The sequence below is a fragment of the Heliangelus exortis genome, chromosome 2 (assembly GCF_036169615.1).
Source record: "Heliangelus exortis chromosome 2, bHelExo1.hap1, whole genome shotgun sequence".
NCBI lineage: Eukaryota > Metazoa > Chordata > Aves > Apodiformes > Trochilidae > Heliangelus > Heliangelus exortis.
Genome location: NC_092423.1, coordinates 116,895,861 through 116,908,739, shown reverse-complemented (window position 1 = coordinate 116,908,739; position 12,879 = coordinate 116,895,861). Strand labels below are relative to the sequence as shown.

General features: G+C 41.3%; 2 protein-coding genes across 17 annotated transcripts in view; one reads left to right on the top strand and one right to left on the bottom strand.

Annotated features, from left to right (window-relative positions):
- The window catches only part of ARFGEF1 (ARF guanine nucleotide exchange factor 1), an 88,529-nt gene extending 86,760 nt beyond the window's left edge, over window positions 1-1,769 (top strand). For all 4 annotated transcript variants that reach the window (XM_071737715.1, XM_071737713.1, XM_071737714.1 and 1 more), the window contains one exon: window positions 271-1,769. In XM_071737715.1, coding sequence (XP_071593816.1) covers window positions 271-435 — 165 coding nt within the window. In that variant the 3' untranslated portion in view covers window positions 436-1,769. The remainder of the gene's footprint in view (window positions 1-270) is intronic.
- Window positions 1,770-5,199: 3,430 nt separating this feature from the next.
- The window catches only part of CSPP1 (centrosome and spindle pole associated protein 1), a 58,363-nt gene continuing 50,683 nt past the window's right edge, over window positions 5,200-12,879 (bottom strand). For 11 of the 13 annotated variants that reach the window (XM_071737721.1, XM_071737727.1, XM_071737724.1 and 8 more), the window contains 3 exons: window positions 10,569-10,675; window positions 10,249-10,390; window positions 5,200-5,570 (listed from right to left, as the gene is read on the bottom strand). In XM_071737721.1, coding sequence (XP_071593822.1) covers window positions 5,344-5,570; window positions 10,249-10,390; window positions 10,569-10,675 — 476 coding nt within the window. In that variant the 3' untranslated portion in view covers window positions 5,200-5,343. The remainder of the gene's footprint in view (window positions 5,571-10,248; window positions 10,391-10,568; window positions 10,676-12,879) is intronic. The other 2 variants (XM_071737731.1, XM_071737732.1) reach the window with 1 other exon arrangement.

Here is a 12,879-nt window from a genome sequence, read left to right as displayed (position 1 = left end):
GGGCCAGCTACAACAAAAAACTAAACTGATCAGAGAAAATTTCTTCCCCTTGAAGAATAAGCATTAGCAAGGAGCTGTGTGTGGCTGGTGAGCATCTCTCAGAGCACATCATTAGCCTCACTCTGGCACTGCTGCCTTCAGTTTGAGATTTTTGTCACTTTGTGGGTTTTTCACCTTGACTTGGGAGAGTATTTAAAATTCTTCACTCTCAGCATGTTTTCTGGGAGGTATTGATGCAAAATAGAGTAACTTCTTCTGCTTTCTCCTCAGTTCAAGGCTCATGCCTCATTCTACTATCCTCTGCTGTGTGAAATTATGCAGTTTGACCTTATTCCTGAACTCCGAGCTGTTCTACGAAGGTTTTTCCTGCGGATCGGTGTGGTTTTCCAAATATCCCAACCACCAGAACAAGAGCCTGGAATAAGCAAGCAGTAACAGAGAGTGACTGAGTATTGCTCTGTTTAAAAGTTGATATTCCTCAGCTAAACAGAAGGCCCAGGTAGCTGAGCCATTCTGTCTGGACATCCATAAAAGTGGTTTCTTTGTATGGCAATGTGTATCCAAGGGTTAACGGTACAGATGCTTACAACTGTAATTAAGGCTGCAACACTCCAGTCCCTTTATTTCCTGGTGGATTATCTCTATGGGTTTCTCTTACCTGGCTCATGCTGAGCACAGAGCCAGTTTTAGCACAGTCCTCTTGTCAGCACGGGCTGCAATATCCTCTACTGTCCTAGACAGCAGTATAGCAACAGATGTTTATGGTGGGTGTGAAAGGAAAATGTACCCAAAGAACTATATATGTAAAGGTTTGAGCTTCTGTGAGAAGTACAACTCAGGAGAGCTGTATTTTGAAGGATAAAATGTTTATAGTGAAAAGAAAACGGAGATTAGGTAAAAGATATTTAGCAACTATGTCTGATATTCTAAGATTTTTTGCACACTCAGGCTGGCTGAGACATTGGTAATCATCCTTCTGTGAAAAATGTACAGAGATGCAGGTCTGTAATATAAACTCTTTAACACTATACAGTTCTTCCTGAATTGTTTAGTTTCTGTATTATTGATTTGCTGAAAACCCATAACACTTCATTGTTTACCAAATGCACTAGAAGTTTGGGTTTATTTTTGGGGGTTGTGATTTTTTTTTTTTTTATTTTTTTTTCTTTTTTCTCCTGTGGGTTTTTTTCTTTTTTTTTTTTTCTTGTTTTGTTTTGGTTCTGGGTTTTTTGTTTGTTTGTTTTGTTGTAGCCCAGAAGTTAGTGTTGCTGACTTTTGTCAAGAACAGAGGTAGAATATCACGACTGACATAACTACCTGTAATATACTTGTTTTAGGGCTTTTAAATATAACGAGCCATTGAAATGATGATCCCTCGAGGACTGGAACTTGAATCACTGCAAACAAGTCTAGGTTGTGTCTGCTGTCAGATGTTTTTTGTTTGATGTAGATTTCACTCTTATGTACAGAATTTAATGTTGAATATATTCAAGTAACAAATCTGGCATGGTTTGGGGATGGTTAAATTTCTTGGAAATGTATTCATACTGTGAATTGTGCTCCGATGGTTAAAAGACAAGATTGTCAAGCATTCTGTATTACAATGGATGTAGAAATTTTTTTCAGATGGACAAAATGTATATGGTACAGATATGTAAAGTTTTCTATGTAAAAAAAAAAAATTCTGTACAACTTTCTGTACAATATTTGGTTCTCATCTGGCATATTCTAATCAGGTTATAGGTCAATAAAGTTTTTGAACTCTTTCATCAGTGCAATCAAAACCAGTCTAATCCACAGCTACTTGTTTTGCAGTTCCCTTTGCCTCTCGCGCTCGTGTTTCAAAGGAACAAACTCCAGAGCCCTCGGGGGCAGCAAGGTGGGTGCCCTTTGGTTGACTGGGATCTGTGTCTTCTCACTTTAGGCAAATACAGGATGAAATTAAAAGGTTAATTTAAAAAAAAAAAAAAAAAAAAAGAAAAAAAAAATTGCTTGTAGGTGGACCAGTCAAATGAACTTCAGTAGCGCTGTGCAGGTGCAAACTTAAATACCACGTTTTGCTTTCTGGAGGTGGAAATATTAATTATGAAACAGACTGTGGGGTAAGGAGGGGTGGGAGGGAAAGGCTGGGATTACAGTTCCTCTGACTGGGAATGCATCAGCCAGCTGAGCCTTGTCAGCATCTTCGATTTTGTAAGTACAAGTGGAATTGGATTGTTCCCAGTGTGTTCTCACACACCTCCTGAATAGCAAAGGAGGGAAGCGTGAAGTCTGAGAAAGCAGAGGAGGGAGCCTCATCTCACAGAGGAATCAATATCCCTGCAGCCATTCACAGCAGACTCCAAAAATAAGTGTAAGCAGTTTAATAAAAAAAAAAGCTGTGAAAAAGCCAGTGAAAGGAATTAAGACATGACCCGTGACTAGGAGTTTTCTCATCGTGTTAAATGGGGTGGAACAAAACCAAATTGCATTTATCAAAGACAGAAGGGAAAGAATTTAGAGTATTTTAATTAATTGTAATTGTACAGCCTTTTCTCTTGGGCAGTATTTTAATTTTTTCAGTTTGTTGTGTAATGTCTAAATGTTAAACCACTCTACTAAACCAGACCTGAGGTCTGTCTTACCTGTTTGACAGAGAACAGTTGTAATTCTTGGGAGAAGTATCATGTGTCCCATCCCTGCTGCTGTCATATTCCTCCCCCATCCCCTTGGCAAATGGTGTTCCTGGTACCACCAGGGAGGTACTTCTGATGCTGTTACCCTGAGGGCTGTTTAAACAATTCATGGATCTGTTATCCATGTGTCTCCCTAATTCCTTCTTAAATACTTGTCCGTGTTCAAGAGTTGCCATTCAGGGGCAGTGAGTACTACAGGTTACCTGAAAACTTTGGTAGTTTGGATTGGTTTTGATTGGTTGGGTTTTGACCTTCATTGTTCTGTTGTCTACTCCTGTTTTACAGCACGACCTTCTCATGCCTCACCTTATTTATGGCTTAGGTGGAAAAGGCCCAGTTGGTGTGGAGTCTTGCTTCATTGGAAGCTGAACTCTTTCTTACCCTCCCTTTTTTCTGTTTTTTCTACAGCTGTAGCTCTTGCAGTGCCAGAACCACATTAGCTGTGCCCTGAGTGTCGGGTTCCACCCTGACAGGGTGTGCAGGTGTCTAAACACAACTACAGCAAAGATCAGGAAAGGAGTGTCAGGGGCAGGAGACAGGGGACATCTGTCTCTTGGTCATCTCAACTGGGAGTTCAGGACTGTGGATTGCAGCTGCATTTATTTTGTACATAAGACTGTCAGAATAATGAGGAAAAAAAAAACCAAAACACCCAATTGGAAGCAGGTAGAAAGGACCATCCTGCAGCTTTGGATATAAAGTGAAAGCTGAAGGAAAGATTTTTGAAAGAGATGTGATGGACTAAGGAGTATATTGAGTCACAGCCTGGGTGCTGAAGGAAGGACAGAGTGGAAGTGCCTGTGCTACATGCTGCTCCTAAAGGAGGTTCAGTGGTTGCAGGTGCCTGAGAGGTGAAGGAAGCAACTTAAAATGAGGGGGAAAGGGGAGAGTGGAGGGAAGGAATGCCAACATGGCAGGGTCAGCGATGGGACAAAAATCCTTGCAGCCCAATGAGGGTGGCTTTTTGGGATAACAACTTTATGGTGTTACTGGGGGGTAAAACTGTAATCAAAGTTCAGAGCATGAAAATTAAAACTACATAGGAGTAGAGGAGAAGGAAAACACAGGATCTGTATCAACGGAGTTTGATACACTCACTGTACTGAGTTCAACTCTTACAGCAACTGAAAAAAGAGTAATAAAAAGAAGGCTGACAGGTGATGAAGAGAAGTATGAAATACATGAGGTGGGCTCTGGCATGCGAGGTGCTGTGGTAGGTTGATAACTGTCATAGAATATTTTCCTTGTAGCTGCTTAAAATTATTTTGGGATTTCTGCTTCTGTGAAGTTCTGAATCAAGCAGCCAAGACCCCTGCATTACTCATTGGCCATTGCGGTCAGAACCAAACTGACGAACTTAAGAAGCCTTTTGGCTGGTGAGCCAAAACCTCATAGAATCATAGAATTGGCTGGGTTGGAAGGGACCTCAGAGATCATCAAGTCCAACCCTTGATCCACTCCCACTGCAGTTCCCAGACCATGGCACTGAGTGCCACATCCAGTCTCTTCTTAAATATCTCCAGGGAGGGAGAATCCACCACTCATGGTAAGAACTGTCCTGGTTTGGCACATTCTCTCTGGGAAGAAGCTAAGCACGGTGCAATGCTGAAGTGCATCTGTGCTGTGGCCTTCAAGCAGGTAACCAGGAAAGCTTGAAGGTGGCACTTTATGTCTTTATTTTTACCAGTGTTTTGGGTTCATCTTTTTGTGTTGGTTTGTTTGGTTTTTTGTTTTGGAGGGGGGTTTTTTGGGATTTTTTTTTTTCTGCTGCTCAAGCCTCGATGTGGGAATTCCTAATCAAGAGGGAAGTGATATGATAGCCTTACCCTTGTTTCAACCTTGGTGTTTCAGTTCACTGAACTAAAATCTAATCTTGATTTAATCTACACGTCCTTCCTGCTATGGCTTTGTGCTTTTGTTCAGCAACTTTTCCACATAGTTTTCCTGATTCCTTGAAGATGGCCCTAACAGTCTCATTTGGACATGAGTAAATGGAAGATGAAGGGAAAACAAAAAAAAAAAAAGACCTTAAAAAAGACCTGAAGGCTGCTTACATATTTTTAGTAACAAAATAATTTATTAACTCTTAAATCAGAACTGTAAATTAAATATATGCAACAATATCTGTATATCCAGCACATAACAGGCTAGAGATCTTTAAGATAAATTGCTAATAGTCTTTTTTTTCCATGAAACTCTTTGCTGAGCTTTCATGCAAGGTAGCACTCATCACTCTAGGAGAAGCAAATGCCCCTCTCCAAGTTATTTACTCTTTTGGTAAAAAGCTTAAAATGCACCTCAGCTCTTGGGTTACTCTATCTCCAGACAGGTTTGGAGTTTGCCTATGAACAAAGCTAAAAATTAATTTTGATTTGATATTGAATTCACACAGCCACTCAATTTTGTGGCAAGCCCAGCTCTTGAGGCTGAACCTTAAATTGTATCAAAAGTGCAAATCTGCCAAGCTCTCCCTCCGCTTCCCCTCTCACCTCATAAAAATCCCTGTCCTACACCTCGGTTACGCTGCAGCTTCTGTTACTTTATTATTGCTATTTTAAAAGACACACGGGGCTCCCACACGGGGTACACGGGAAAGAACCATCCCTGGAAAGTGCTGTAGTGCAGAACAGCCCCAGCCCTGCCCGAGGTTCCCACCCGGGGGTCCCTGTCAGCCGTGGGCAGTGGAGAGGCCCTGCCAGCTGAGGGGCACCCCGGGTTCGGGGGGGAGCTTTGGGGGGCTCTCCGGGGCAGCCAGGAGGCGCTGAAGCGTCTCCGAAGTTCCCGGTCGCAGCCAGGGCTCTGTCGCCACCGAGTCCACAGAACCGGGCCGCCTGCCGGCACCGGGTGGAGCCTGCTTCAAGAGGTCATCTGCGTCTCCCAAGGAGATGCTATCACCTGAGAGAGAAGGAAAGAAGCATGTAAAAAGGGACAGAACATCTTCGCACTTTTTTTTTTTTTTTTTCACACCGAACAGACTTGCAAGACACGCAGAAATAACACTTTTAAGTTACATTTCTTTCCACCTAACACACATTTTCGATGTTCTGGGCAACTGAGCCCATGAAGTCAACAGCCTGACAAGTCTTTGGTGTCTAATGTCACCAGCTCCTCCCCTGCCCCAGCAAACAGGGCCCCATGCAGGCAGCCTGCGAGGGACTTGGGGGAAGGTTCCTGCTTTCCCAAGCTTCTGCTTGTAGTGACAAGGCAAAAACCCCATCAAAAACGCATAATAAAATAAGGTCATTAAATTGCAGTGTTATGGCTAAGCACTCCTGGATAAACAGTCTCTTACTTGGGCTTCAACTCAGGAAGGAAAAAATTTTATTTTAACATGCAAGCAGGTCTGTACATCACAGGTTGTACCCTTGCTGCAGAGCCACAGAGATGCACAGAGGGAAACCTGCACCTCCCAGCCTTGCACTGGGAACCTGGGGCCATCATCATTCTGAACTCTCCTGTTACTTATTTCAAGTCAGTCAGCAACCACACACACCTACTATCCCAAACAGCTACTTGATTCTCCACACTAAAAAATGTTACATTTAAGATTTTGTAACATATAGACATAAAAGGATATAAATGTATCATTTCTCATGCTATTAAAACCAAAAAGTAATGCAAAAACTTCATACTTACAACAGGACTTAAAGCTGCCGTGTTTTCCCCTTTAAAGTCATGTTGTATAAATGAGGAATTTCTGATTCGTAGGAATTTTTTAATGCTGGGCAGAAAAATGTTTGAGCATTTGAGATGTGCTCCACACATCCAGAACTACAGACTTTTTTTTGCACAAATAAGCTACTTCCACTGAAATGTAATAGAATTTTATATCCTTTAGTGATAAAATATTGGGCTGAGGCAATTTATGTCACGGATTTTATGTATTTGGGTGATTTTTCCAAACTTCAGTATTTCATTCTGGAAGAAATGACTTTTTTAAAATTTTACTTATTTTAAGCCAAAGCTTCTCTGTGAAATTTTGTTTCTTCTGTAACAGGGAAATCTACTTTCCATTCAGCTTTAGACTGTTTGCAGTGAAGTTTTAGGGTTTGTGGCCTGTAGCTAAAACATGCAAAAATCAAACCAAAACTCTCACGTTTCTTGTCAGAGACACACCTGGCTAATTTTTATTCCCTTCTTATTACCAATCAGCAAAGCAATTTGAATTAATTGAAATAAATTGAATTAATTACTATAAATTTTTGTCCTTAGAAAATGAGTCTGTAGTAGTAAAAAGGGTTTATTCGTTATATATGTTTATGACTTCAAATGCATTAAATGATTTCTACTCTTAATAAGGAATAAATAATATGCATTTTAGTGAAAGTTATGGTTGCATATATATAATATCAAAAGGTAAGTTTAAGGGCAGCTCTGTTACCCAGAATATTATTATCCTAAGGCAGAATATGCAGATTCTAAACCAAAATACCAAATAGTTTTTGTTATGTAAGAACTTGGCAGTGAATCCAGTAGCTCTGACACCTCACACAGACAGTGAGCTGACCATCCCCCCCCCCAAGCCTCCTCAGTCTGGTTAAAACAAAATTTCTCTGTAACATTAAAATGTAGACAGAGCTCCATCTCCCTCAGGCCTATCACCTCCTTCACCTGAACCTCTGAACCTCTTTCTTTATCTCCCAAATCATGAGCCAGATGAAGGCTCCTGTGTGCCAGAATCCCAGTTCCTCCACACGAGTTATGGAGTGGTTAACAACAGTACACACAGCAGGAAAAATAGCACCAAGAGAAAATCAATTCTCTCTTTGCTACTTTTTTAAGAGATGATATTTAGAAACAATAAAAATAAGGAAATTAATTTGTTTAAGAGACAAACAGGCTGTGGACTTTCAGGCCAGAAGGCTGCATTTCTCCAAGTTCACTATTACTGCCTTCAAAGACAAAGCCATTAGAGATTCCAGCAGTCAGAGGGAAAAGAAACTGTTTTGTCAGACATGAGAGCACACATCACTGTATCATACTCATTCTGTGCTGCTTTCCAAAAGCAAAACATATCAGTACAAAACTTCTTCAATAATTGCAACATTTCGTACACTCCAGGAAAAAAAACCTCTTCTTAACTGGATACCATATAAGGAATTTTCTTTGGAAAACTGATAATTCACAAATGGTATCTGTAGGCTGGGGATAAGTTCACCTCTTTCCTTTGTATGAAATTTTGCTTTAGAAACTGAGTGGTGTCTGGACTCCCCCTGAACACTGACTGCACAGCACACCCTGACCACAGCACCTCCTGCCCCTGAGGGAGAACAAACTCCTTCAGCACCCTGGAGCAGGAATCAGTGTTTGTCCTCCTCCAGCCTGCACTTCCCAGGAGTCAGTGCCACTGCAGGCTCTAGCATTCCCTTACCTAAGGGCACAGAGGAATTGTCTGAAAAGTGTCAAGCAGCTTAGGCAACTTCTCTTACATATAGCAGGGTCTCAGGCACCCATCTGATGTGCTCACAGCTGTAGGAATTTTCTCTTCTGTGTCTGAGTCTGCTCTTGTTCATGCAGTTAGGAACATACCTACACTGTCTGCTGGAGAAAGAAGCTGCTGGCTGGAAAAGACTTCATGATCCAAAGTACTCACCAAGTCTACATGGAAGGGAATGTGTTTCTTTGGATGGGTGGAAACAGAGGATGAGGCCTGGCTCCAATATGCACTAATTTTCTAATTAAGAAAACAATTTTTAAAGTGGCCTCTGCATTCCCAAACCAGTCTCATAAAGGAGAGTGAACTGCTGTGAACAGAGCCTCCTTACTGTTTCAAGAGAATCAGCTCCTAAAATTTATCAAAGCCTGTAAACTGTCATCTCTCAATCATTTAAAAAGGAAATAACCAGTTAGTTCCTTTGTTATATATTTGACAGTTGTTTGCTTTCAGCAGTGCCACTGAAGGTGGAGGTGAATTAACAGTCATGGCTGTTAAGAAAGCAAGAGGATGCCACAGGGGTTCTACCAAACTGCTAGGAGAGAGGAATAATACCACTTGGCTTCACTTTTTTTGTTTGTTTTAATGTCACTGAGTATGAGGAAGAAACAGGACCTGCAGACAGCAGTGCAGCCCTAACCACCACAACTGAGCAAAAGGGTCTCTTCTTCCAGGTGAGGTAAAGCAAGGGCAGAGAAGTAAAACAAATTAATATGAATGGGGGTTTTTTTAGTAACTTTAAAAAATAAAAATAATAATAATAATATTAAAAAAAAAAAAAAAAAAAAAAAAAAACCACAATGAGATAGTTAAAACAAGCAAAAAAGGATTAAGTGCTTGTAGGAGTACCCATAGCAACAGAATCAGAAAAACTGTCAGCATCTGTACCCTCATTAGGTTTATAAAAAGGATATTGATACTGTAATTGCCTAAACAGCACAGCGACCACCTCCTAAAAACAGGGATATTTCATCTAATCGTAGGATTGTCTGGGTTGGAAGGGACCTTAAAGATCATCTCATTCTGACCTCCCTGAGCAGAGGGGGAGAATCACCTCCTTTGACCTGCTGGCCACACTTTTGATGCAGCCCAGGATATGGTTGCCTTTCTGGGCTGCAGGCACACATTGCTGGCTCACATTGAGCTTCTCATCAGCAACACCCTCAAGTTGTTCTCCTCAGGGCTGTTTCAATCCATTCTCCCCCCAGGCTGTATTTGTGCTTGGGATTACTCCAACTCCTCTGCAGCACAATGCCCTTGGCTGTCTTCATTTTCATACAGGCCCCACCTCTCAAGCCTGTCCAGGTCTCTCTGGATGACCTCCCTTCCCTCCAGTGTGTGGAACACACCACACAGCTTGGTGTCATCAGAGAATGTGCTGAGGGTGCACTCTGTCCCTCTGTCTGTATCACCAACAGCTGGATAGCCACATCTTACTGCTGACAGTGACACAGACAGAACACATACGAGTGGCTGATCAGACAGGAATTAGAACACCTTTTCCTATAAGCCTCCCCTAAACTTCCTCAAACTCAAGCACAGATCCTATGAGGAGAGGCTGAGGGAGCTGGGGCTGTTCAGCCTGGAGAAGAGGAGGCTCAAGGGAGACCTCATCACTCTCTGCAACTCCCTGAAAGGAGGGTGTAGCCAGGGGGGGGGTTGGTCTCTTTTCCCAGGCAACTCTCAGCAAGACAAGAGGGCACGGTCTTAAGTTGTGCCAGGGGAGGTTTAGGTTGGACATTAGAAAGAATTTCTTTCTGGAGAGGGTGATCAAGCATTGGAATGGGCTGCCCAGGGAAGTGGTGGATTCTCCGTCCCTGGAGATATTTAAAAAGAGACTGGATGTGGCACTCAGTGCCATGGTCTGGTAACTGCAGCGGGAGTGGCTCAAGGGTTGGACTTGATGATCTCTGAGGTCCCTTCCAACCCAGCCAATTCTATGATTCTGTGATTCTATGAAACTCTGTTGATGCTTGCTAGGGAACTTCTTGCACCAATTCTGTGCAGATCTCTGTGAAGAACTTCTGTTTGAGCCTAGACTTCCCCCTGTTCAACTACATGCAGGCTATTAACATTTGTTCCTTTAATTACTGCAGTTCCTTAGTACTCACTGCATCTTCTCTGCTAGGCAGCACATACCTAAGCAAGCAGATTTCTGCTGGAGCTCAGTCAGCCTGCACAATCGTTCTGCATTTTTTACTTTCAGCTGATCAACATCGAGGCTGAAGCTGGAGTGCACAGAAAAGCTGTCAGGCTGCAGCAGTGGGGATTGGACATCCTCCTGCAGAAAATCCAACAGTGCACAAATCCTTCAGGTAAGCAGCATTCTTTTTTAAAGGGCAAATAGCTATAAATGTACACTTTAAGTATCCCCATATAATCTAGTCACTAAGGAACCACAGGAACTGGGATCTGTGGTCCCCCTGTCATGCTTAAGTGGATCTACTGATCATACATACAGCAAAATCCAAAGCTTTCTGCTTCAGTCGTCTCCTCTCCCTTGCAGAAGGAGGAAGCTGTGGTGATAAATTATCTTCTAAGGCAGGAAATGTTTCCCCATTAGCACCTGGAAAAATAGGGGTGAAATCACTTTCAAAGACATCAAAATCCGAGTCAGTGTTAAAACCTGTTGATGTTTTGAAATGAGTTCATATATTGCATTTTGATCACGGGATTCAAAGGAATGCACTCATCAGGACACCTTGTGTGAAGCCAGTGACAACCCAGAGGCAGTGAAAAGAACAAGGTGCAGCAAGAGCAGCAAGGGCTGAACTTCAGGCAAAGGCAACAAGAATCTTGAGATACAAAATGAAATCTCTCTTATCTAAGATAAGGCATTTCACATCCTGTAAACACAACACCTACCTGGCTTCATATTTGCAGTTTTGTTTTCCCTAGAAAATTAATTTTATTCTCCTCTCCTCTTTTCCTCCCCTAGTTTCAAAGGGACTTACACTCTCATTAAAAATGTTTTAAATAAACAAAATATCAAAGCATAATTTTGAAGTTATATATGGCTAACAATCCATTTATCAGAATTCTAATTATAGGATCAATTGAAAACTTCATCGTGTTCAGATGGGTGCTATTACTCAGGATACAAAAAATTGTTTAATCATGTGAATTTATCACAACAGAAATTAAGTACAAGCTACAGAGAATTTATTTGCACCTTCAGTGGTTCATCAGCATAGGATGCTACCTGTTCCTTTAAGCATCTATCATTCAGGTTCTGCCAGGTAGATGTGCTTTCAAATCACTGCATTAGCATTAATGAATTCTAGGGTTTCAAGCGAGGAAAATAGGGAAAAAGAAATTGATAACTCTCTCCATTCCCAACTGCCTCAAATTTCTGAGCCCCAGGAGATAAATACAATTTCATTTGTAATGCTGACATCTATTACAATATTGAGTTAGATTTTAAACCCAGGTCAAAAAAAAAACCAAAACAACCCTGGAGGATAATATTATGCTTTTCTTCAGAAATGAAAAACACTGTTACACTCCACCACAACTATTTCACAAAAAACCCTCAGACAATGTGAGCAGCACAATTCACAGAGAAGGCAGCCCACAGATAATTCAATAATGAGAGTTTTTATTTTTAATTTCAGGGATGTAAGTCACCAGATTCATATTCAGAATTTTAATAGCTATTTATAAAGTCCAAATTATGCAAAGAATAACAAAGTTTTAGCGAGTGCCCAAAGCTCAGTACTGGGGAAGATGCTTTTCAACACGGTAATAAATGACCCAGGAAAAAAAGAAGGGGGGAAAAAAAGAAATTAGCTCCCTGTGTTTCAAGAATCAGATGGAGGGGGAGAGAAAGAAATAGGAGAAAGGACTATAAATACCTTGAGCCTTGTGAAAGTCATGAATAAAACCAAGCACCCTATTACACAGGTGGCAGATTTAGAGCAGATGAAAGGAGAGACTTCACACAAGGCTGAGTGTGGAAATTTATCCACACAATACTGCTGATGGGAAACAATCAGAGGAATTACAAAATTCTGATTCCAAAAGACAGCTTATTAAAGACCCATCTGAGCAAGACTTATTAAACACAAACACATAGCATTTGAGTCAGGAAGTATCCTGAGCTCCAAATTCCTGGAGGCTGGAAGAGCACCCCACAGCAGTGTTCCTGCATCCCTGCCCTCCTTCCTCAGGCTCTTGCCCATGTGCCTGTTTTGGCTTTTGTTAGAGACAGGGTTTTGGCCATATTCTAGACTGATGGGCTCCTTTATTAATTTGGGAGAGAAATAATCAATAGTATTTCCTAACCTTGAGAAGAATGGATTGCCAACTACAGAGAGTACCAAATGCACTGAACAATCCTGAAAGCCCCATCCTGTGCCCACCCTTCCCAATGTCAAGTTGACACTTCCAGGATTTGCAAGTTAACAGAATAAGCTTGAACACATTTCAAATGAAAAATTTTGCTTTTAACCAACGCCAGAGATAATAATCACTGGTATAAAGAAACATATCAAGTTTCATTAAAAAGCCATTTGCAGGAATCTACAGCATCTCCCCTACAGCAAAGAATAAAACCTTGTACGATGATTTTCCTAGAGATGATTGAAGAGAATTTCAAGGTGCTATAATGCCTACTAATGTCAAATAATGCATAAATGCCTGAGCCAGTTGGATTTTTTTAAAAGTGAAGATAAGTCTACCCTTATTATTTCTGAAACAACACTTTTACATTCATGTATATAAAGGCTGAATAAAGAGACGTAAGGCAATGTGAGACACAGTCCTCATAAA